Raw genomic sequence first — 24,847 nt, 5'->3', positions numbered from 1 at the left:
GAATTGATTTGGAATGTTACCCACTGATATATGTTATTACTATGGCAACGAGTAATAGGAACACCTACTCACAAGTTCATATTACAGTGACTGGTGTCTTCCAGCTGTATATGTTAGTGTTTATGTAAAGGTGTACGAGTGGTAGAAAGACGTAGACCCAGAAAAAAATGAGTGATGCCATTTTCAGGTACAGCAACAAGTGATATATTTGATTACTGATGGATGAATGGATGCATGAGAATGATGAAAATAAGGACAAGTATTAATAAATAATTGAATAAATAACTTTACTAAATAAATAAATAAATTATTTGCCTAGTTTGGAGTGTTTTTGTAGTTTCAAGTAAAGTTGTCAATACTTGTAACAGGATGTCTATGAAATACTTTGAATCCTTCCCAGGTTGCTTGTATCATTATATCATTACATACAATATAATGCACTTGTGCAAATATGTTAGCTAATAAACATTAACTTAGCTTCAGATGAATGAAACTCCATCTCTCTGTAATTTCCTGTCACTTGCCTAACATTATGTAGACACACAGTTTCATATTACTGTCATAATCATAGCGCTTAGAAGCACCAGAATTTCTTAAAAGCACATGATTTCTAAATTTTTAAAGAGTGGAAATGTGCATAATTTTACATAATTGCTGAAGTTCTTTGTTATATACGGAGATCTGAATCCTCAACTCGGAATGGTAGTGTTGATTCATTTTCTAAAACAACATGGTTATAAGTCTAATCCACATAATTAAATGGTAACAATAAACTGATATGTCTCAAAATGTTTTGTTTTTAACAAAGAAATTCATTTAATCATTAAAATGGTGAAGCTTTCCCTAAGGATATATTTAATGTTTATGAAAGGAGACTTGGGTGTCAGTGCTTTGTAATGGTCAGCAGATTTTCTGTCACAGGCCAGAATGACAGAAGATTTTATGATTTCTTGGTTTGAAAAGTTTTTTTGTTATTACTTCCACTGAGGAAAAAAAGAAGCTGTGGGCAACAGTATAGCTGTTTGTAACTGTTTATAGCATGATAGTGATAATAAGTCACAGAATCTAACTCATCTCAATGGCATTCCACAAAATTAAATGTAACTATAAATGGTTAAAAGGCACAAAGTGCCATTCATTAATAAATTCATAGTTGTTGAAAATTAAGTTATTTTTATTTGTCACACATACATTACTGCACAGTGAAATTCTTTCTTCGCATATCCCATCCTTGGGGGTTGGGGTCAGAGTGCAGGGTCAGCCATGATGCAGTGCATCTGGAGAAGGGTGGGTTGGGGGCCTTGCTCAAGGGCCCAACATTGGCAGCTTGGGGGTGCTGGGGCTTGAACCCTGATAAGAGGAATAAATACAAATCTGTTTCATGTTAGGTTGTATCACACCACTGTCATAATGCATTATTTTCCTATAACAGCATACCCCAATTGTGTTTGAAATACACTGAAAATAAAGATAATTTTTAGCTCAATAAACACACTGCTAGTTGTTGGATGGATGACCATGCCTTTATTTCTCTTAATTAGTTTTAGACATAATCCAGATGTTATAACCCAAAGGTTCAGTGCCCTAGACCTGGAGTGCACCCTGTCCTAGGAAACACGGTTTAGTATTTCCATCCTCTTACACACCCACTTCAGCTCAGCAAGGGCTATCTAGTGAATCAGGTGTCAGAGAAAACACTAAAAAGTGCAGGACAGGACCAGGCCCCTGTTTTAAACGCCTATTCATACAGTTAAGGGTTATAGTTGTGGGCGGGATTACAACGTAGTTCTCCATCCTGAAGTGTAACTCCGCCCCAAGCATCTGGAAGCAGCAGGAGTGTTTACTAGTGATGCAGCTCTCTTAGCCAAACGTCAGCAAGAAGCCCCGCCTCTATCGTTTAATAAAGGCAAATACTGTTTTTAGGCCACGCCCAACAGCACCGTGATTGGCAGAAAGAAATAAGCAACGTCCCTCATTTCGCCATAGGCGTTTGAGTTGAGTTGGAGGTATAGCATATGGACGCGGAGGTGGGTTATCTGTCTAAAGGAGTAGTTTCACAGCGGAAGTAGAATCCCGAAAGCTTTAATTCCAACAGAGTCATTAAGGAACGAAGTGAGAAACGAAGCTATTTAGAATCTGTCACAATGAAACCCCTGGACTTATGCTTTAGACTTGTCTGCAGTTTCATTGCTATTAGCACGGGCTCTGGATTCTATCTTCCGGGTTTAGCTCCGGTTAATTTCTGCGAAGAGGACAAGAAAACCGGTGACTGTCAGGTAACCCTGTCACTTTTGCCCTACATGTTTGTCTCCCAGCCGTTTTGTAGAACAGACAGAGAAGGCTCTGTATATTAAAACTAGTGCACATGGCTAGCCTTCACTGCCGTAACTTAGCTCAAGAGCTAGCTGGTTAGCTGAGTGAACTAGCTAGCTTACTTTCTGTGCAAGTCACGCTACATTTGACGACAAACATTCAAGCAAAAATAAGACAAGAGCTTTGTTAATGACCTGCCATATATTAATTAGTGACAGTTTACACAAAGACTGCACTTAGAACAGCTGTGTCTAGTGGCAAACTGACATTTTGGCAAATCAACTGCCAAATTACTGACAAATCAAACTTGAACTACCAAATCACTCCATTTGAAGTGCTTTTTATGCAACTGTATTAGTTTACATAAGGTCTGTGTCATTTCTACAGAATGAAATCCAGCTGTTTGTGAACCGGTTGGACTCCGTGGAATCCGTCCTGCCCTACGAATATGACGTGTAAGTGCGACCAAGCCTTCACCACAACCTAACAAGTGATACCAGCTTACCTGGATCTAATTATATAAATTATTTCAGGTTTGATTTTTGCAAAGATGAACAAGAGAAGAGGCCTTCAGAGAACCTGGGCCAGGTGCTGTTTGGGGAGAGAATTGAGACTTCACCTTATAAGGTAGTGTGACGTCAGAGCGCAGTTTTAACCACACACTGATGGATGATGTAGTTTCAACCATCTCTTTTTTTGTTTGTTTGTTTGAAGAAATCATACCTAACTATATGCTGGATCATGTTGTAGAAGATGTTAATTACTCTTAGTAACTCGTATGTGTTGTTTAATCTTGCTTTGTGTTGGTTCTTCCATAATTATTAGCGCCCTTCCTAAGAATGAACAAATACGATGAAACATTTTCAACACTATTTATCTTTTATTTTTCTTTTAACTAATATAATGCACATTTAGAACATTTTTTTTAAAAAAAAAGAATCATATTCACTCTCAAAATACCCTTCAGAAATACTTAATGCAAACTTGAAATCATGTCTGAAACATCTGGATATTTGCCCAGAACTGGACTCCCACACAGTGAGGAGGGAAAATTTGACTGACTTTTGCAGTACTTGAAATCATTTTTTTTTAATTATGGAGGGCAGCGTTTTACACTTACCAGGCATAACATTATGACCTAATATTATGTTGGCCCCCCTTTTGCTGCCAAAATCATCAGAACGAGCATTCAGCAATTTGAGCAACAGTAGCTCGTCTTTTGGATCGGACCACACGGGCCAGCCTTCTCTCCCCATGTACATCTATAAACCTTGGCCGTCCATGACCCTGTCGCAGGTTCACCACTGTTCCTTCCTTGGACCACTCTTTTGATAGATATTGACCACTGCAGACCGGGAACACCCCACAAGAGGTGCAATTTTGAAGATGCTCTGATCCAGTCATCTAGCCATCACAATTTGGCTCTTGCTCAAATCCTTACACTTACCAGTTTTTTCCTGCTTCTAACATATCAACTTTGAGGACAAAATGTTCACTTGCTGCCTAATATATCTCTCCCACTACCTGGTGCCATGATGAGATTATCAGTGTTATTCACTTCACCTCTCAGTGCTCATAATGTTATGCCTGATGGGTGCACATTCGTTGACTTTCACATATTTTAAAATCTGTTTTTTACCATAAACTTTCTTTCAGTTCAAATTCAGAAATGATGAGCCTTGCCATAAAGTGTGCACCAAATCCTATGATGCATCTAAACAGGAAGATAAAGTTAATTTGGACTTTCTTAAAAGAGGCATGGAGCTGAATTACCAGCATCACTGGTGAGTGTCTCTGCATTTATTTTGTTAAATAACATTGATTTAGTTGCTGAAAAACATGTGGAGGCAGGTTCACTGATGTACAGATTAGGCTGGTTTCTGTTTTGATTTGAGAGTTAGTGCATTTTGTTATAGTAAACAATTGTATGTTGTTTGCAGGATTGTTGACAACATGCCTGTAACATGGTGCTATGATGTGGAGGATGGTCAGAAGTACTGTAATCCTGGATTTCCCATTGGTTGCTTTGTAACCTTAGATGGACGATCTAAAGATGCCTGTGTCATCAGTGTGAGTAAGCTGTTTGTTAAAGATATATTGGAGTCTGTGATACCTAAACCGCTTATCCTGCAAGACGATAGCTGTGCTTGAGTATACCTGTTACCTGTCAGCAGAGGAAAAGCAGTACATCGAAAGAGTAGTATATCTGAATTGTCTGTGTTCACAAAACAGTAGGTGAGAAATATCTGGAAGACTTACCACTTCAGTTAAGATTCTGCAGTATGGAAGCAATGCATGCTGCGCTATCCCATAAGGCAATGGGACTGGTGGAGAAGAGCTGTCAGAATCACAAATGGCAGAAAGTCATGTCAGCTCTTTTAAATGTAAATTCTATAGCTATTAAACATTGTTGTAGTTATACTGTTGAAGGTTAAACAAGAATAAGCAGGTGTATTTATTTATTTTTTTATGATGTCGTAAGTCACGTGACAATGCCAGCATGGTAGATGCATTATACATGGATTGTATTCATACTACACACGTATACTGATCAGTATATACTGTATTATAAGGCAGAGCAGTACTGAATTAAAAGCAGTATGTACTGTCACCGTATGCGATGGATGAATGCTGTATCTTTCAATGCTAATTGAAAGGAAAAATGTAGTCTGAGTGTGTGTGCCAGCTCCTGTTGCCTGAAAGTCTGTATTGTAATAGTGCTGTCTGTTTTTGCTTGCAGTCCGAGTTTAACAAGAAAAATTCTTACTACATCTTCAACCATGTCGATATCACCATAACTTACCACAGTGGGGAAAATGAGAGCTGGAAAGGAGCTCGGCTGGTTAGTGCTAGACTGGAGCCAAAAAGGTTAGTTACAGTATCAACATATCTCACGTCTAACCTCTTCTTATTAGAAATACTTTCCTTAACATTATTTTTTTTTTAATATTGTAAATATAAAATATTGTGAAAGCTATGTGAATTTGTGTTGTAAATAATTGAGTCCAAAGAAATTTGTGCTTGTATTGATTTTCTTTTAATTAAAGGGGAAAGCAAAAATATGATGAACTGTCTGAAATGATAAAGAACAAATTAATGTGTCATCTTTTTGAGAAAAAAAACCCCCAATTCAAATGCATTTACTGTCTCAAGAGCATGGTTCCTCTTCTCTCACCCCTCTTTCTGAATTAATTGAAAATCATACAGGAGGTAAATAGGAGAAATCCTAACTGACCTCTTGCTTTTATTTCAGCATTAAACACAGTGAAGAAGCCAGCCAGTCATGTGTAGGGCCACCCATGGACATACCGAAAGAGTCCACTGGTAATCTGAAAGTGACCTATTCTTATTCAGTCAAGTTTGAGGTATGTTCACTGATGTACTGTAGAAACCTTTATAAATATAAGGGTATCCAGAGAGTCTGACACTTTCTGGGTTTTTTTTTCAGTCCACAGATCAGATCAAATGGGCTTCAAGGTGGGATTACATTTTGGTATCTATGCCTCACAGCAACATCCAGTGGTTTAGGTGAGCGCTCTCTCTCTCTCTCTCTCTCTTTCTTTCAAAACTGTCTTAATTTGTAAGTATTCTCATATATCCACATGCATATTAATGATCTTTTCCCTCTACATTCTGTGAAGCATTATGAACTCTCTAGTCATTGTGCTCTTCCTGTCTGGCATGGTGGCCATGATCATGCTGAGGACACTACACAAGGACATCGCCAGGTACAACCAGGTGGACCAGGTACAACTGCTTTAATAATATCTTTAAACCGTTGCATTCTCATCATCTGTTAAAAGCATAAATGTATAATTAAGCATCATTCAGCTTCCAGTCCACTTACATGTAGAACTAGTTAGTTAGTAGTTTGTGAAGACTTCTAGAGAATGAGAAAATAGTCAGTGTGCTTTCTTTTTTGTTGAATTAGCAGTTCCTGGTCATACCACAGCAGCTAGCTATAACATTTTTGCACTATTATCATGCAAAAATGGATTTCAGACACAAACTGAATATAATCCCCTGGGCTTTTCACACTGCGCTTAATCCCAGGTTAGCGTTGTTCACACTAATTATTTAGAAGCGTGGTTAGCGTGCATTGTTTAGCCAAACAGTGTGAAACTATGAGAATGTTTCGGCTAGATGCTTAGCAGCAGACACCCAGTCAGAAATTTATGAGCATGTGCCTCATATCACATGGTAGGTACAGTCACAGAATCCCCATATCTTGCATATTAAAAAATGGTGACAGACGAATGTGTGAATTGGAGCCAAAAGGAAACTTTTATTTTTACAGTTGTGGTCAGAAAAGTTTGTTATGGACAACTGGATGATATAGTGAGAAACAATTGAGTATTTAATGGACTGACTATACTATTAGCAGAAACTGGATATCAACAAACATCTGGACAGCTAGGAGTCAGACTTAAAAAGGCCAAAAAGTATTTACGTGGAGACCATAATCTATTATGTAAAGTGGTCACATGCTGTATTCATATTCACTCATGGCTGTTGACACCGCAAATATACAGTGTGACATGTCAGGTTATGAATAGCCAGGATTAATTGTTAAAGTATGAGCAGTGTGAAACATGATAACCCAGGATTCTGTTTCCCCATTGTATGGTTTAGTATGACAGGGTTAACCATTTCAAGTGTGAAAAGCCCTTCTGTGGTTTATAGATTTAGTATAGTATAATATTGTTTGTTTTAATCATGTGTTCTGCATTTTATTAGTAATCAAGTTTTCTCTCCTTCTAGTCATTTACTTGTCTTTAGATACATAACTAACTGCATTGAAAGCAGCAGGGAAAATTCAAAATGGTAGAAAGTGGATGCATTTTTTTTTGTTGCTTTGTCTATATTAGCATTGTATATTCCACCACACAAATGCCAGTCATTAAAATCTCATGTGTAACATTTACAGGGAGACTTGGTTAAGATCCACCAACTGTCAGGCATTGCATATGTAAGCCTACTTCCAGGCCCTGTTTGCATATCTTCTTAGGGTGATTTTATTTATTTGTTTGGTGACTGCTGAATGAGTAATTTTTGGTAGGTTTCCTTACATGATAAAACATGGTGTATTGGTCAAAGCACTCTGGCAGGAATCATGCTTAACAATTCAAATAAATGCGTGCTCAATTCTGCAGATGTCTGCTGATTTTTACTGAAATTTTCTGCCATATAATCATATTTATTCTCTGCACCATATTTTATCATAGCTCAGATGTATCATCTTGCTTGTGCTGATGAGAGAAATCTGTATCTGATGTCTGATAAACCTTTATTTTATTTGGGGTCTGGGGAATGGTTCAGCTCTCAGAATATAATGATCAACGTATCTCTCTTTCCTTTTCTTATTCATATTTCTTATTTATTTTTTGCTTAAAATCAGCTTCTATTTGAAACGGGGCAAAGCCTTGTTCTTATAACCTTGGGATCTGATGTGATAGTGTGATCTGTGGTGCAGGAGGATGCCCAGGAGGAGTCGGGCTGGAAGCAGGTACACGGGGATGTGTTCAGACCTCCACGGAGTGGCATGCTGCTGTCTGTCTTTCTAGGGCAGGGCACACAGATTTTTATCATGACCTTCATCACACTTTGTAAGGAAATGCTGAAAGGACTACTCGAAAGATTTGTTATACTTATAATTATAAGGTCGATGTCTTTAATGCAAGTTCTTTGTGAACTTCTGCTTTTGCTCTGTCTACAGTAGTATTTAATCTCTTTTTTTCAGTTCTAGCGTGCCTTGGATTTTTGTCTCCAGCGAACAGAGGAGCCCTTATGACCTGTGCAGTGGTGCTGTGGGTCCTCCTCGGCACGCCTGCTGGCTATGTATCAGCCAGATTGTATAAAAGTAAGGATATCACCTATTAAAGTACTGGCATATTGCTGAATCTGATTATGATAATAATGAACAAATTTTACAATGCATTTATCTTAATATCATATCTTCACATGGTGGCATATTGAGTTTCTCTACAATAGAGTATATAGTTCTGAATTAATTACAGGCTTTCCTAAGAATAAATGTTTATATTTATGTATCTCAGTCTCAAGGTATAGCTAAAGGCATAGCATATGTTAAATATGTATGTGGAGTTACATACAAAGTATGTTATAGGCTGAAACACATTTTTGATGTACAAATTCAGCTGCAGTGACATGAAGTATTTTCCCAGGCCGACACATATTGAATTATATATTATTGACAGTACTGTTTGGATCTCACCATCATCTCACCTCACTATTAATTTATATAAGCATTAATTTTGTTAGAGTAACATTTAGTTATAATATACAGTTGATTATTTAGATATTTATTATTGTGATTTGTAATAGATGTCAGTAAACTCCTTGAGTTTTTGAAAATTGTTTTAATTATAAATCATTTTTAAACATGTTTTAAGCTTATATTCATTTGGTCAGGTGTGTGTATGTGTGTGGATTTATATAGAGGATTATTTGCCTAATAATCATCTATAAGTTAGCAAAATATTGACTTTTATGTATGACCAGAAATATTTATCCAGAGATTGTATAATTATTTGTTTGTGCTTCTTCAGGTTTTGGTGGTGACAAATGGAAAACAAACGTTTTATTGACAGCGCTTCTGTGTCCTGGGTATGTTGACTTGTTTTGTATAATGAGGTAAAGGTATTCTTTAATGAGATGGCCTTTAATGAGATTCTCATTATGACACTATGTCTTTCACAGCATTGTGTTTGCCGATTTCTTCTTGATGAATCTGATTCTGTGGGTGGAGGGCTCATCTGCTGCCGTCCCATTCGCCACACTGGTAGCTGTCTTGGCACTGTGGTTTGGCATTTCCGTTCCTCTCACCTTTGTAGGTGCATACGTTGGCTTTAAAAAACCGGTGAGTTACACTGCTCAGATTTTTTGGTTTGATACATGTATTGTTTCTTTGTTGTGCAGTACAGTTTTTGTTAGATTCTGTTAATATTGCTTATTAAGAATTTAGGTAGGGCTAGATAGGGTAGATGGGGCTTTTTCAAATGAGTCAGAAGGATAAGCTAACCCTTGTACAGTGTGACCTTTTAAGGGGTTTCGTAGACATCTTTTGAATGACAGTTGAGCTCTGACAGTATGAATAAATGCTAAAAAACGACCTAGTTCCACCAGTTGCACCACATTACGTTTGTTCAAAACCAGATATTCAGTGTAGGATTATAGTAGCAACACAGTAAAAAAAACATTATCTAGACCAGGGGTGTCAAACTCATTTTAGGGTGAGGGCCGGATGAGAAGAAATGTGCGGGCTGAATCTCCTTTTTTTTTTTAAAAAATCGTAGTGCACCAAATTACAAATTAATTTGCAAAAAAAAACCTAGAAAGACACACTATTCTGTAAAACTGCATTTAATAAGTCCTCAGAAACTGTTCATTAACACACTCATTCCTTTTTGGGAAAAAAAAATGTTGTCTAAGTAATGGCAATCAAAACCCTTTCCTTTGAACATGAATATTATTTGTCATACTTTTTAATAATGAGAAAATAAGAAATAAAAAAATGCTACAGACTCTGTACAGACAGTTACATTAAATATGAAGCTATAGGCTACAATATAATGTACAAACTACAAAAACACTTCACAATTATAAAAAACTGCCTTTAACATGATTAACAACTCAATAGCTTATATGTAAAAAAAAAATAATATACAAAATAAATTCTTTATGGTTAATGCAAATGAAAAATTAAAAAAAATATCATTCACTTTTGATATGGACATTAACTATACACCAGAAATGAGAACTTTTCTTTAACAAATAAAAATCTAGATTGCATTTGTAATGCATTAAGTTTGACATACGTACGATTTTAATTCCTGCTTCCTGACACCTGACTTCTCTTTTCTTCGACCAGTGCATCAACATCAGCAACCAGTTTTTGAGCCGTTGCCACTCTCATTATGTCATTGAGATGTCTGTGTGTGAGTCGAGAGCGCAGGTTGAACTTGTTAATGTTCATTACAGAAAATGCCTGCTCACAGAGATATGTCGTCCCTCGGCTTGTGAGCAGATTAAACATACCGGCTTGCCGTTGACCTCACAGAAGAAATACTTCTCTTTCCATTTCTCCTGAAACATCCACCCTTCCAGATCAATTTTTCTTTTTTTGGACATTTTTAAAATCGCGGGTGCTTGCCACACATCTTTAATTAGCCGACGTGTTCGAAATTTGATTTAGGCGCTGCTTTAGAATGCGCATGCGTGTTAGAGGTTCCGGCAGAAGCGCAATTAAATGATCAATGATAAAATAAAAAAAATGAATAAAACCAAATACAATATTGCAACGAATACCATAGACTTTATTTAATACTACTACTACTAATAATAATGATAATAAAAAAGATTTAATATTTAATATTATTTATTCAAATCATCCAGCGGGCCGTATTGGACGCCTTAGTGGGCCGTATTCAGCCCGCGGGCCGTATGTTTGACACCCCTGATCTAGACAGTCTTGACTCTATTGGCTGTGGTCCCAATCTTGATTTCCAGCTCTACTGAACAAAATAACATCACATCAACAGTAATATTAAGAATATTTTTCATCTATGATATTTTGCACTAGGTACATGTTCATATGTGTCATTACAATCAGTGTGATTTGACAAGGTGGCTGTGTATAAAAAAAAAAAAAAAAAAAGTCTACACACCCCTGTTAAAATACCATGTTTTTGTGATAAAACCTGTTGCAAGTGAAATAAAGTTGCAAGCTTTTGAAGTGAAAAACAATAAGAATTATTTTGGAGGGGAAAAAAGATAAAAAGAAAAAATGTAAAATAAACTGGTTGCATAAATGTGCATACCCCTAAACTAATACTTAGTTAAAGCACCTTTAGATTTTATCATAGCATTCAGTCTTTTTTGGGTTAAAGTCAATCAGTTCTTCTTGACTTAACAATATTTCGCCTTTCTTCCCTCCAAAAGCATGTTAACTCGTATCAAATTGGTTGGGTATCTCCTGTGCACAGCCCTCTTCAGGTCACCCCACAGATTTTCGATTGTATTTAGATCTGGATGCTGGCTGAGCCATTCCAAAACCTTGATCTTGTTTGGGTGAAGACATTCTTTTGTTCATTTTTGTGTGTGCTTCAGGCCATGCTGTAAGGTGAAATTCCTCTTCATCTTAAGTGTTTTAGTAGAAGCCTTTAGGCTTTGTGCCAGAATTGACTGGTATCTGGAGCTATTCATTATTCCCTCCACCCTGATTAAAACCCCAGTTTCAGCTGAAGAAAAGCAGTCTCAATGCACGATGCTGCCACCTCCATGCTTCAATGTGGGGGATAGTGTTCTTTTAATGATGTGCTGTGTTTTTATGGGCAAAAGGTTCAACACTATATTCCACATGGTTTTGGGAGATTGGATGCATTTTTTTTAAAAACCATAGCCAGGCTTGGGCGTGTGTGGGGTTGTTTTTGTTTTAGTTTTTTTTTTTTTTTGGTTAAAAAAGTTATCGGATTTCCATCCTCCCCTGTAGCGCAGACATATGAAGAATTCAGGAGATTGTTGTGACATGTAGAGAGCATCCAGTAATTGCTGCAATTCCTTTAATGTTGCTGTAGGCTTCTTGGCATCCTCTCTGACCAGTTTTCTCCTGGTCTAATCATCAGGTTTAGGGGGATGTCCTTCATAATGCCACTGTTGTGCCATATTTTCTCCACATGTTGAATATTGCCTTTACAGTCTTCCATGGTATATTCAATGTCTTGTTTAATTTTTTTTTTATAACCCTCTCCTAATTGATATTTTTCAACCGTGAGATCCAGTACTGCTTTGTAAGCTCTTTGTGGCTTTTCCAGTCAGATTTTTACCAAGAAGACATCAGAAAAATCCTATAGGACCAGCTATATTTTATTTGTGTTTAATCAGTCACTTTAGTTGACAGAAGGTATTTACTGATTGCATTTACATTTGTCACATTTGGCATATGTCCTTATCCAGAGCGACTTACATTTTATCTCAATTTTTTTTTTTTTTTTTTTTTACAACTGAGCAATTTTTTTCCCCTTAAAATGATTCTTATTGTTTTCCACTTTTAATATATTGGTTTTCATTTCACATAAAAGTTGGAAAGGCTCTTACATGATACTGGGTTATACTGGTTTAATTTTTTTACATGACAAAAATCTGCCATTTTAACAGGGGTGTGTAAACTTTTTATATCCAGTGTACCACACAAAAAAAAAACACTTAAAAGCTGACAGGAAGTCTTTGCCCTCATTGGGTGGTGAGAATGAACTGGATAGATTGTCGTGCATGTTGAAAACTTCAAGAAAGTTACAAAGTGAAACTTGTGAACGACTGAGCAAGAGCAGAGGGAGAAACATTAAACCTACTGCACAGATTACGATAATAAAACCAAGGCTCTCGGAACAGACACTCTAAACTGAGTTACAAAGCCAGGCATTGTGCAAATTATCATCTGTTGCACATGGGAATTGATATGAGTCATTGTCTGACAGCTTGAAGATGATATGGGATCTGTGTAATACTTTGCATAGTATTAGCTGGTTTTGTTGTTACAGCTCATGCAGACTGGGTTGTTGTATATATCCTCGGGTAATATCGGGGTAGACGGGTCACAAATTCATTAGTTGGCCAACCAGGCAGGTGAAGACTTGTCCATGCCCATGTTATGTGAGCTTGTAGGTACAGTTTATGATATGCTAAGCTAGTTATGGCATTAAATGTATGTATAAATAAGCCAGCTTATTACTGCAAAAAAATATGGGAGTACTTTTGCTATAATCTTTCTTTAGTTTCTCTCACTGCTTGTAATGACATTTATCTCTTGGAGTCTGGCTAGCCTCTTTTTTTGCTTGATGAAGTGTTTAACTTCTTATTCCACATACCTACTAATTCCTGATTCTGGATATACAGTCAGACATCTGTTCAGTGTGTGTGTGTATATATATTATATATATTTTTTATATAGATAGATAGATAGATAGATAGACCCTGTTGATTTAATAAGGAATTTTCACTTGTTTTTAGTTTTTGTCTTTTAAATTGATGAAAGAAATTAGAGCACTAGTGAAACATAGGAGGCTAACCATATTCAGATGACCATGTAAATGTTTTCGTCCTTTATCAAACCTTTTCTTATTTTGCTTAAAATAAACTCAGAAACATAAACAAGCCTAAACAAGCCAACAACTGCTCCCAGGATCTCCATAACACAGAAAAAACCTCTTGCTCATGTGACCCAAATGCTCATTTGGGTTTTTTTTTCTTTGTCCTGTGAGATCCCATTGCATACACATTATTTGAAGCTTTCTGCCAATCTGGAAGTAAAGAAATATGCCACCACTTTATCAGTTCATAATGTATTCATCTAGATGTTTGAGTGGATGTTTGATATTTTTATTAATTGTTATCTCGAACAAGCTTGAGAAGTCAAATTATATGTACATATTATAAAAGTAAACAAGCAGAGAATAGTAATAAGTAAATAGCAAGACCGTCAGAGAAATCCAGGACAGAGATGCAGGCTGGAAATTCATAGTTATATGGTATGTTTATGGATTTTGCCAGAGGCAGTTGATAGGTTTTCTCTTTGTTGTTGTGATATATGAGGAAACTGCACATTGCTTTGAAGTGTGATTTTTGGTGTGTTTTCCTCCAGAATGTAAACCATCCAGTCTTTTACTGTTACTTAAGATGCCTGAGTTTAGCGACAGACAGATGAGATCTTTGCTAGTTTTTTGAGTTTTCTTTTGAAAAAGACTCCTTATGAATATTCAGTTAAAACGTCTGACCAAATTCTCTGGTGCTTTAGTTGCTAAATAAATGAAGTAATTTCTCATCAGTTCCCAAGTGCAATCCTCCTTCTTTATAGTTATATCTTCAGAATGCATGGTGGATCCCAGGAAATGCATATATAGTGTCCAGCGTATGTAGTTTCCCTCTGTATCACTTTTCATGAACTAAGTAAATTATACTATATCATGCATCACTGATGCCTGGGGATCATAGAAACTTCCTGCTCCTTTTTCATTTGCAGTGTTTGCTTGTTTATTCCTGCCAGGTTCAGTCTGTTTCACACTGTATTCATTCAAATTACTTGTGTTTTATTTCTTACAGGTGATTGAATTACCAGTGCGAACAAACCAGATCCCTAGGCAAATCCCAGAGCAGTCCTTTTTTACCAAACCTATTCCAGGCATCATCATGGGTGGCATCCTGCCCTTCGGCTGCATTTTCATCCAGCTCTTCTTCATTCTCAACAGTATCTGGTATAATTCATTCTCATGAATTATTCAAGCAATAAGACTTATACACCCCACTGATGCTGTAAGATGAAAACAGGACGTTTTTCTGACATTTTGTACTTGCAGGTCTCATCAGATGTATTATATGTTTGGCTTCCTGTTCCTGGTGTTTATTATCCTCCTCATCACATGTTCAGAAGCCACAATTCTGCTCTGCTACTTTCATTTGTGTGCTGAGGTGAGGCTGTAGACTGCATATATCATAAAGGGTTTAAAAGTCATGTGCATTCAGGAATGTATGAATATATTTGTAATATCTGATGTGATTGATAGTGAATGAATATGTGAGATTCTTCACAGATCTACATGGTGTGTGTGTAGTATTTTACATCAAGAAAAGGCCAGTGGGTTACAGTGCTTAAGGACGGAGGGCAGTAGACTGTAATACTTATTACTTAGGGCTTTAAATATAGGATTTTATAGTGATTTCATGCAGAAAGCCCTAAGGCAAATGAGTCTTGGTCTCAAATATGTCTTTTTACACTGTATAAAAAAGACACATGAAACTTGCAATGATGGCAGATTTTAAGAGACTTGTGTCTGTATTTTCTTCTGTTTACAGGATTATCACTGGTGGTGGCGATCATTCCTCACTAGTGGATTTACCGCAGTTTATCTCTTCATCTATGCTGTGCATTATTTCTTCTCCAAACTTCAAATCCAAGGAGCAGCCAGCACCATTCTTTACTTTGGCTACACCATGATAATGGTTCTCATATTCTTCCTCTTTACAGGTGAGTGGCAAGTCTGAACAGCTGACATTTTCATAGAAAAGCTTCACTGATAAGACAGTGTAATGTAATTTTTAAATGCTTTCCAACCACGCAGCCATGACATTGTTTAACGCTATTTAAAAAAACGAGCCATCAGTCAAATCCACCAGCCTGGCAGCAAGCGTTAATTTTAATATATGATCATACTACACTATAGAAAGAACCAGGAAAGGGCAGGGAGTAGTCCATCTGCTCTGTTTACACAGCCTGTGATGGGGAATAAAAGTCAATATGTTCCGCAGTGGCCTGCATTGGGTAACCATTTTAGAATGAGGATTTGTATCCTGTATCCTGTCACCATTCCTCTGAAGCAGAACATCTTAACTGTAGCCTCTGTGTGCTTACTCTGACAGATATTTGCTTTTTCCATGGCCAAACCTTTTTTCATCACCTCACACCTCTTTTTGTGATTTTAGAAGACAAATCATTGAGCAAATGCAAAATTTAATCATGTTTAAATGTACATTTTTGGAAATGGGGAAATACTATTGGGAATATTATACCTGTATCCCAAATGACATAATACACACACTTCCACTATGAATTAAAGAAGGGTAGTATTGTCTCAAATGGAACACTAATGGTTTTTTACTATCAGGAAGTATAAGGCGTTCTCCAGTCAGTGGCAAATGACGTCAGGTGTACTTAATGTGATGCCACTAGTAGAATACAGTGGAGAAAAAAAAAAGAAAAGAATAAATAACACAATGTGAATGAAGTGTCCAGCATTTTTTGTTGAATAGCTGCATCATCTAGGTACTTACAACGCACTTCCTCTTATTGGAATTATTCCATTTATTCATAAGTATGCGATTTGGGATGCATCTGATTTACATGAAATATTTTCAGTATAGTAACTAGCAGTAAATGAGCTGTTACTGTAGTAACCGAGTTAACCCACACAGGGCACAAGCCTATTGCTTGATTTTATTTTATTTTCTCTCCTTCTCTTTCTTCTTCTTTTTTTCTTTCTCCCTATTTTTCCTCTTCACTTCATGTTATGCTTCACTAGAGGTGTTTAGGAAAGAGTAAATAAAGGGACTTCTAAATATTTCAGCCACTTGTTAGTGTTATTGTTTGAGACAGTAGCCCAGTCATTGGCTTTAATCTAATACTTCCCAGTTTTTTTTTCCCTCAGTTGGTGCAGGCTAAAGGAAATCAGCTACGACCCAAGCAGACGCCGTTCTATATCAACAGCACACTGACTGCTGACCTTATTTTGCGTCCCATCTTCCTGAAACGCTTACAAGCTGAATCCTAGCTTTGTGGTTTCCATTGTCAAATGATAATGGTCTTCTTTAACGCTGATAGTTTGTGTAGATAATAGGGGCCTAGAGCATTTACAGTCATTACTGAATCAATTGGCCATTACACAGAGCACTCCTTATGATCACATATGATTGTAGGACTCTGTATGGCTATGCTATTAGTGTCTTAGATTTGGCACTGCTGTTTTCATAATAAATATCAGGCTCCTGGTTTATATGTTGCCATGGCATCTAATAGATGCTTCAGAAACGCTGGCTAAAGCACAATTACCGCAACGTTTAAGATATGAAAACAGGAATTCACAGAGAAACAGAACATGTTTGTGTACAGCCTGCCATACACACTACCCAGGGTGCTTATATTTTCTAGGTAGAGATGGTCAGACATGGTAACAGCACGATCTAGCTGTTCCAGGTTGAAAACACCCACGCATGCCGATACGTGGGATGCATTAAACCTGTACAGACTTCTAATAGCTGTGGATCACGGTTTTCATTCTCTCCCTCTTTGTATGTCTAAAGCTGTATTCTATTTGTTGTTAGATTCACAGTCCAAACTGATTTTAAAATACTAGCGGATTTCGAAATGTTTAATCCATTGATAAAAGAAATCGTTGATAGAAGACAATCACTGATAAGGTACCAAACTTGTTCATGGCACAGCTGACTTGTATTAAGTGACACCTATAAATGGTAAAGCTCAGAGAGAACTGAAAGCCATTAATTGACAACTAAATGGGGAAACGTGCTTCATAAAAAACTTTGCAGTGCATAGGATATCTCTTCCTAATGTTTTGTTTCCGTTGTCTCAATCAAAGGGCTAATTTTATTGGTTTAAATATCTAAATGTTATTGGTTTTAACCCCCCATTCATTGAAATTATTTTTCTTCGTCACCAGTATTAAAACGACTAAGCTATTTTTAAACTTGATAATATAATATTGAGAAAATACTCAGTCATACATGAACATTTTATGTACAGAATTTTCATAAATGCTACATTTCTTGTCCAAATGCTTTGAATGATTTATAGTTGAATTGATTGCACCTTGTCTCATCTGTCTTGTCTTTCCACAGGCACCATTGGCTTTTTCGCCTGTTTCTGGTTTGTAAATAAAATCTACAGTGTTGTGAAGGTGGACTAATTTGGAAATGTCAGCATTGGACTCTCTGGACAATGTGAGGAAATGAGGAAAGTTGTTCAGCTTTGGCAGACTGTTGGGGGAGTGTCGTCCTTTTTTTTTTTTTTTTTTTTTGCTTGTAAACTAGCTATACTCTCATAATTCTGTTTCTACTGTATGGAATTTGGTTGATTTAGTTTGCAAAATGAATAGGCTTGAATGTTATGAATGGGATTGACAAGCTGACGAGAGAGAAAAGCAGAACTCTGAGCAGGCTCAAATATTTGCATGTGAAATACTTAACTTGTCAATGAAGGTGGTGGGCATTAGAAACTGTAAAAGAATGAGGGGACACTGTGATCAAATGAATCTGTAAGGGAGATGATCAGCTACCTGAACCTTAAGCACAAATTGCTATCAGTCTAGAGCAGACATTTAGATTTCTTATATTGAATTTCTTATATATATTATGGTTTTATATTGTTCTCCAAATATGTTCATTCTTTTTTTTTTTTCCTTTTCTTTTTTTTTTTTTTATAATTTGAATAGTAAAACATTTGTCATTTTTATTTCCGTTTTATAAAATAGTTTAAGCCAAAAGGTGAAAAGGTCTGTAAATAAATAATAATAATAATAATAAAACATATGAGAGATTTTTCATGATATCACTAATAATTGGTTATTAGTCAACAACTTTTAATTTTTATGGATATCACACACTGAATTTCATGTAAAACAAAGCACTGATTTAATAAATGACCAAGAGTTTGACATTAGAGCAATAAGAATTCAATACCCGGAAAGCTTTGCTTCAAGGACTTTAATTGGAACGCTCACGGCTGCTACTGAGCTTCAGAAAGTCATGTGAGGTATACTTAAAGATTCCTGCATCATGAAGCAAAAATAAAACACAATATAAATCATTACAATATTCATCTACATGGTTTAAAACAATTCTGTTCTTAATAGAAGTACAAGTTTTACCAAAAATGCCTTGCATTATAAGGATCTTAATTATTTACTCATTAAGCGTTTGAGTTCCTGCAGAAAAACAAAGGGTGGTTGAATCGAGTCAGCAGATCTTGGCATTTACATGGAAATGACTGATAACCTTGTTGAAAACACATACAGGTTTAACAAATCAAATATTCAAAACAGTCTAGATGAACAGGGACTATGATGATGATGATAATTGTAATAGATTAAATCTCGATAGCTTTAACACTTCCAGGTTTATTCAATTTCATTTAGAATTTAGGTTCATTTGGGCTGAGTTTGTGCTTGACGCATCCCCAACATTTTTAAGTTGTACATTGTAAAATGAAAATAAATAAACAAATATAATGTAAGGTGTTCCCAAGACCAGGTGCTTGATTAAATCATCTTTTCTTGGGAGGTACTAACTTTAACCAGATTTCATGTCTATTGTTCCATACTGTAAGCTTAACAATCTGGTTGACGATGCATATAAAAAAGAACCAACCAAACCAGCAGACACAATTAACTGTGTTGTGTATGAAATAACAGATGTGTCCTAAGGCTATAAAACTTTACAAATAGAGACAGTCAAGTCAGACGATTATAAAACTAATATAGATGAGGTTTTTTTTTTTAAATGTTTCTATAAGGGAGGACATTTCCAGTGTTTTTACTTCACTAGCCAGTAGTGAAAGTCTATCAGTGTTTTGTTCTCCCAGTTTCATCGCTAAGCATGACAAATATTGCTCTTTGTCACTGGTTAAGTAGGACTGCACAATATATTGTTTGTTAATCAGTATTGTGATACTGGCTTCTGCAAGGTTCAAATAAACACACTCCTGAATCATGCTGTGAGACTTTAAAACAGGATCTGAGGGATATGTAAATAATAACGGCATGATGTCGGTAATAATTTCCTCTGTTGTACAGTGTTTCAGTGTAAAGCAACCAGATCTGAACATATTATGACTATATTGTGCAGCCCTATGAGTGTATTATGGGGAAGAAAAACTGAATACAGATGTGAAAGAGGTTGCTCTTCCTGCTGTGGTCCACCTCCAGAACATGAAGTGCCCATGGGGATTGTCATCCCTCTGAACATTTGGTGGGTATACCAATTTAATTCTGTTTCTCCTAAGGCTAGTGTAATACTATACAGCTTTAAACAGCAGACTGCTCTATAGCCAACAAAGCAAGAATTTATAGTGGTCAAGAAGTAAGACAATATACACACTGTACTACACCTCGAGAGGCTGAATGCTCTCATGAGAAACACCAACCTCCACATACAGCCAGCCTTCTAGGTAAAGTGTAAATTTGTAAAAGCTATCTTGAAGCATTGTTTACTTTTGTTAATAAATGCCTTGTTAAAATGTTGCTTGTTGCCCACCTGTAATTTTGATGTCCATCTGCTTTTGTTGTTATTATTATTATTATAAAACATTTATTTTTCATGAAAGTTTATCTCCGCCCATGCATTTGAGATACCACAGCAAGATTTGTCACACTATTGTTTAAATGTCAGAGCTTCTCTCTGTCTCTGACACATTTTTGGACCCAAAATATTTGTTTTGGTTGAACTTACAAATATTGCACATAGCATCACCAAATGACATACATGTAAATCCCTACTATATCAAAAAATAGTACAAAATATACTACATTTAACTTATAATTTCTTAATAGTTCAGTACTATATCAACTATTTCTTGCTTCAAGAACATTAGAATAGCATTTTTGCAATGTGTGTCCACCAGCTTAAACGACTTAGGTACTAATAGAAATATCAGAGATACAATGAGTTTTCTGTGTATTTGACCCTTTGAATTTCACTTTTAAGAAACTGACAAATAATATCTACTAACCGCTCAGTCAGTGTCTATGAAGATTTTCAGTCACTCAGGCCATTTTAAACGTCTAGCAATATATCAAGATAAAAGTGATGAAACCTACTGGATTAGCAGTCAGACATTTAAGACATAAACCTAGTCACCTGGACTAATTACTTTTGACCCTGTCATGCAAGTTAATGTCTTCGTCTGCCTCAAGAATATTACAAACATAAAACAGTCATTTCACTTGGTGCTATGCAGAGTAAGCTCTCTCTCGGAGCTCACGCTCACAGACGTTGTCTCTTTGTGGCTCTCCTTCGACCTCCGGGCTATAGGTGAGGATGATGTTGTCCCTTCTTCCCAAGTCTGGAGGGAACATATGCGGGTCATGTGGCTGGGGATATGCATCTGTGCTGATCGCCCATCTGTCACTGTGAAGCAGCTGTCCACAGCCGAACCTCGCCCTGGACGGGTCTGTCCACATCGTGGCCCACAAAGCAGCGCCAAGAACTCCTTGCGCACACTACGGTGCATGTAGCCGTAGATGTACGGGTGTAGGCAGCACTGTAGGAAAAAGAGGACAAGTGCCAATGAGGCCAGCCACGGTGGCACAGCAGTGCGGGAACGTATGGAAATGGTGCTCAAAACACTGTACGGGCCCATACTGAGCACATAGGAGGCCATGATGACGAAAACCACCCTTGCTGCCTTGCAGTGGTAGTGGAAGCGTCGGTGTCTGTTCCTGGCAGGATTCGTGGCTGAGAAGGAGCCTTCTTGTTGTGGCTGTTGCTGCTGCCTGTGGGGACTGGAGCCTGAGTCTGGAGGGTGGTTCGTTTGAACAGGGTGCACCAAAGCATTCTGCCGCCGGGCTGCCCTAAACACCATCCAGTAGCAGCCAAGCATGATGGCCACAGGCAGCCAAAAGGAAAGAGTAGCCACCAGTGCTGAGTATGAGTGGCTGGAGGACCACACCATGGTGCAGGCATTATGGTGTCGGTCGAAATCGATAGCTCCCCAGCCATAGAGAGGTGGGGTGCTCTGCAGCAAGCTCACCAACCAGGTAAGAGCAATCAGGTTAGTGCCCAGGTGAGGGGTCATGCGTGTTGGATATGACAGTGGGTGGATGATGGCCAGGTAGCGATCCACTGACACAACAATAATAGTGTTTACCCCAGTGAAAGCAAAAAGGTGCATGAGCACCACCAGAGCTTGACACAGACGGGTGTCCAGTGGCCAAACCTCAGGTACGGTGGCAGCAATAACAAATGGCATGACAAGCACCGTTTGTAGCAGGTCGGCCAGCAGCAGGTTGAGCACGAAGCGATTGGCCACATGCAGCAGCTGTGGCTTTCTCTGGAACACCAGCAGTACCACCACATTGCCAAAGAGAGACATGCACACAATAGCTGATATGGCCACCATCTTCACAGCACTGTTTGTCAGCGAGGGTGGCTGGAAGGCACCAGGGTCCCAGGGCACTGCACTCAAGTTATAATTCATGCTAGGATCCTGCATTGTGGGCATGGTGATGCTGATTAAGTGGGTGATGATGCATGTGGCGGCCTCTTACACCCCAGCAACATCACCTGACAAGCTGTACAAGGCTTTCTGCTGTCTCAGTCTTCACCTAGGAGATTAAATACAATGGAGGTGCACTGAGTGTCTATATTCAACAGCACGACAGATCTCGTTATCACAAAATCTATCATTTATTCAGCTATTTCTACAATGTACATTCAACATGGATAACCAAATCCGACTTACATTCTTAGATCAGATCTGTTAGAGCATAAATCACCAGTGAATACAGTGCCACATCATGACAGCTACTTGTTTCATGTTCTCCTTAATATTTCTTCGGTATATCTTAGAGTACCCACAGCTGACTGAGCTAATGCCACTTTGGTCAATCTGTAAGCCGTTTTTCTCCTTCACAGCGGTGACAAAACAGCTGGAAAGCACAGCTGTCAAATTCCATTGTTAAGCCAAGCGCGGATTCTCTGGACACAAAGAAGCTGTCGCTCTCGTCGCTGTCCAAATCGTTTAAAAACCCGTGTAATTATTATTTTCTTTCTTTCTTTCTTTCTTTTTTTTTTTTACCTTGCCACTGCCACCTTCATAAGAAGAGATGAATCCTCTATATCTTTAGTGCCATATCCAAGGCTGGGGTATGTTTTTAGTCGTGCGTCCTCCGACGAGAGCGGACCCATTGACGGCGCTGTGCTCCGTTCGCGACGCTACGCTCTCATTTTAGTGATAATCAATGGCCGCGTTGTGCTTTTGCATGCAGCGCACGTCTCTGATCATCACCGTCAGCGATGCTTTCTCTCTTTCTCTCCTTCCCTTTCTCTTTCATTCAAATCGGATACATCATAACGGATAAATCATAACACACATCGGCTGCAAAACCGGCTGTGAGTGCTCCCTATATAGGCTGCAACATGCACCTGCGCTATATGCAGTTGCATAGCTGCTTTTCACTCTGGAGCATAAATAGCCCTCACATGCAAACATGATGGTCCTGAGAAAAAATAGCACCAAATGCAAAGTGGTGATGAATTAATATATAAAATTGAAGCATTGGAATGTTTTTCTTCTTTATATCAATCAATATCAAATATTCTAATTCAAACAAATTGCATTAACAATCTGAAAATTTATAGCTTGGAGTGAATAAATAGAAGTACCCCAGTATTAGCATCCTGTATCCTTTTTGAGCAGCTTATATACAGTCTATATACAGTATAGAGTTTACAATTAGTTCTTCTTATTGTGAAGGTGTATATTTACTGTATTCAAATAATAATTATTTCATTCATCTTCAGTAACTGTTTTATCCTGGTAGCGCTGGATCTGGATCAGGAACACTGTGTACTAAGTGGAAATACACACTGAATGGGATGCCAGTCCATCAAAATCTACCATACACACATGTTTACACCTAGGGGCAATTTAGAGTAGCCAATCCACCTACTGACATGTTTTTTTTGTGTGTGTGTGTGATTGCTCAGGCCATTGCTGTTTACTCACATCATCAAGTTTGCTGATGGCCAAGAATGGTGTAGAGACAATAATCTCTTAATGCAGTTAAGACTAAAGAGATGATCATTGACTTCTGGAGTTAATGAGTAGACAACTTACTACTGTACATCAATGGAACAATTGTGGAGAGAATTGAAAGCTTCAAGTTTCTTGGTTTATGCATGATGGAGGGCCTCTCCTGGTCTCTCAACAGCACCTCTCTAGCCATGAAGACCCAGCAGCACCTCGACAGGCTGAAGAGAGCCAAACTCCTTTGACCCTCCCTCTCATTCTCACCTTCTACAGATAATAGAGCGCATCCTGACCAGCTGATTCAACAGGTTGTACATGAACTGCACAGTGTCCAAACACAAGACCCTACAGCAAACTGTGAGAACAGCTGAATAGGATGCCAGTTCATCAAAATCTATCATACACACGTTTACACCTAGGGAACTTTTAGAGTAGGCAATCCACCTACTGGCAGGTTTTTTGAGTGGAATCTGGAGTGGGAAACCCATGCAAAACTCAACACAGAAAGAAATCAGAGGCCAGGATCAAACCAGAATGCTACCTGCTGTACTACAGCCAGTAATAATTATATTCTACAGTAATCTGCAAGTTAGTGCTATACATTTCTTACCATTTTTCATACTGTAGAAATGTATTATTCTTTATTATTTCTTTATCAGTGGACTCTCTGCAATTCTATTTACAGTCACAGAGGTCATCTAATATACAATCAAATAAACCAAAGAGAATATCTTTTCAAACCGCAACTCATATTAAGTATTTTTAATATATCAGATTTTGATTTATTTCCTATTATAGCAATATAATAATACAAATATAAGTGATATCTTTTAAACTTTGAGACATGATCCATGATTGTCCACTTCACTTCTTTTATCATTAAACCTAGATATAGTCTATATAGCTATCATAATTTAAGCTGAACGATAGTTTTCTGGAGCTAAAAGAAAAAATATAAAATAACAACTCTAACATTTTTAACGATGACATTTATAAGAAAGTTTCTTAAAACTATTAAAAATGCTAAAAAGGATCTATCAAAAAATTGTCTATATCAATAATTTGACGAAAATTATATATTTAAAATGACCTATAACAATAATGGCTGAGCTGCAGTAGCAAATATATAGCTAACTACTGTGTACTTATTCCTATATAATAAACTTGTCAGAATATTTTAAACAGGTTGTTGGTTTTGCACGC

At 37.4% G+C, this 24,847-nt stretch overlaps 2 protein-coding genes across 3 annotated transcripts; one reads left to right on the top strand and one right to left on the bottom strand.

Moving 5' to 3' along the window:
• The first annotated feature begins 1,972 nt into the window (after positions 1-1,972).
• On the top strand, positions 1,973-17,924 carry tm9sf5 (transmembrane 9 superfamily protein member 5). 2 transcript variants are annotated; one of them, XM_058397366.1, is made up of 18 exons: positions 1,973-2,276; positions 2,701-2,768; positions 2,847-2,940; positions 3,970-4,097; positions 4,254-4,383; positions 5,054-5,181; positions 5,567-5,678; positions 5,762-5,841; positions 5,955-6,060; positions 7,241-7,282; positions 7,787-7,919; positions 8,054-8,173; positions 8,883-8,940; positions 9,034-9,193; positions 14,431-14,582; positions 14,685-14,796; positions 15,181-15,352; positions 17,737-17,924. In XM_058397366.1, the coding sequence occupies exons 1-18, from the start codon at positions 2,145-2,147 to the stop codon at positions 17,802-17,804; spliced, it is 1,995 nt and encodes a 664-aa protein (XP_058253349.1). In that variant the 5' UTR covers positions 1,973-2,144; the 3' UTR covers positions 17,805-17,924. The 2 variants fall into 2 exon arrangements, with proteins under 2 accessions (XP_058253349.1, XP_058253350.1); XM_058397367.1 differs by lacking the exon at positions 7,241-7,282 and having other exon boundaries at positions 1,974-2,276.
• Positions 17,925-18,499: 575 nt separating this feature from the next.
• gpr101 (G protein-coupled receptor 101) lies at positions 18,500-23,070 on the bottom strand. Its single transcript, XM_058397368.1, has 2 exons — positions 22,355-23,070; positions 18,500-22,217 (listed from the first exon to the last, which is right to left on the bottom strand). The coding sequence occupies exon 2, from the start codon at positions 22,112-22,114 to the stop codon at positions 20,834-20,836; it is 1,281 nt and encodes a 426-aa protein (XP_058253351.1). The 5' UTR covers positions 22,115-22,217; positions 22,355-23,070; the 3' UTR covers positions 18,500-20,833.
• Positions 23,071-24,847: the final 1,777 nt, after the last annotated feature.

The sequence above is a fragment of the Hemibagrus wyckioides genome, linkage group LG08 (assembly GCF_019097595.1).
Source record: "Hemibagrus wyckioides isolate EC202008001 linkage group LG08, SWU_Hwy_1.0, whole genome shotgun sequence".
NCBI lineage: Eukaryota > Metazoa > Chordata > Actinopteri > Siluriformes > Bagridae > Hemibagrus > Hemibagrus wyckioides.
Note: the sequence above shows the minus strand (reverse complement) of the source record. Positions and strands in the feature narration are given on the sequence as shown.

What these genes read in the sequence shown, in the direction of transcription:
- tm9sf5 (XM_058397366.1), top strand. Translation starts at nt 2,145, where the DNA reads ATGAAACCCCTGGACTTATGCTTTAGACTTGTCTGCAGTTTCATTGCT. An exon ending in CTTATTCAGTCAAGTTTGAG is followed by an intron (nt 5,679 to 5,761) that starts GTATGTTCACTG and finishes TTTTTTTTTCAG; the next exon opens with TCCACAGATCAGATCAAATG. An exon ending in CATATTCTTCCTCTTTACAG is followed by an intron (nt 15,353 to 17,736) that starts GTGAGTGGCAAG and finishes GTCTTTCCACAG; the next exon opens with GCACCATTGGCTTTTTCGCC.
- gpr101 (XM_058397368.1), bottom strand. Translation starts at nt 22,114, where the DNA reads ATGCCCACAATGCAGGATCCTAGCATGAATTATAACTTGAGTGCAGTG.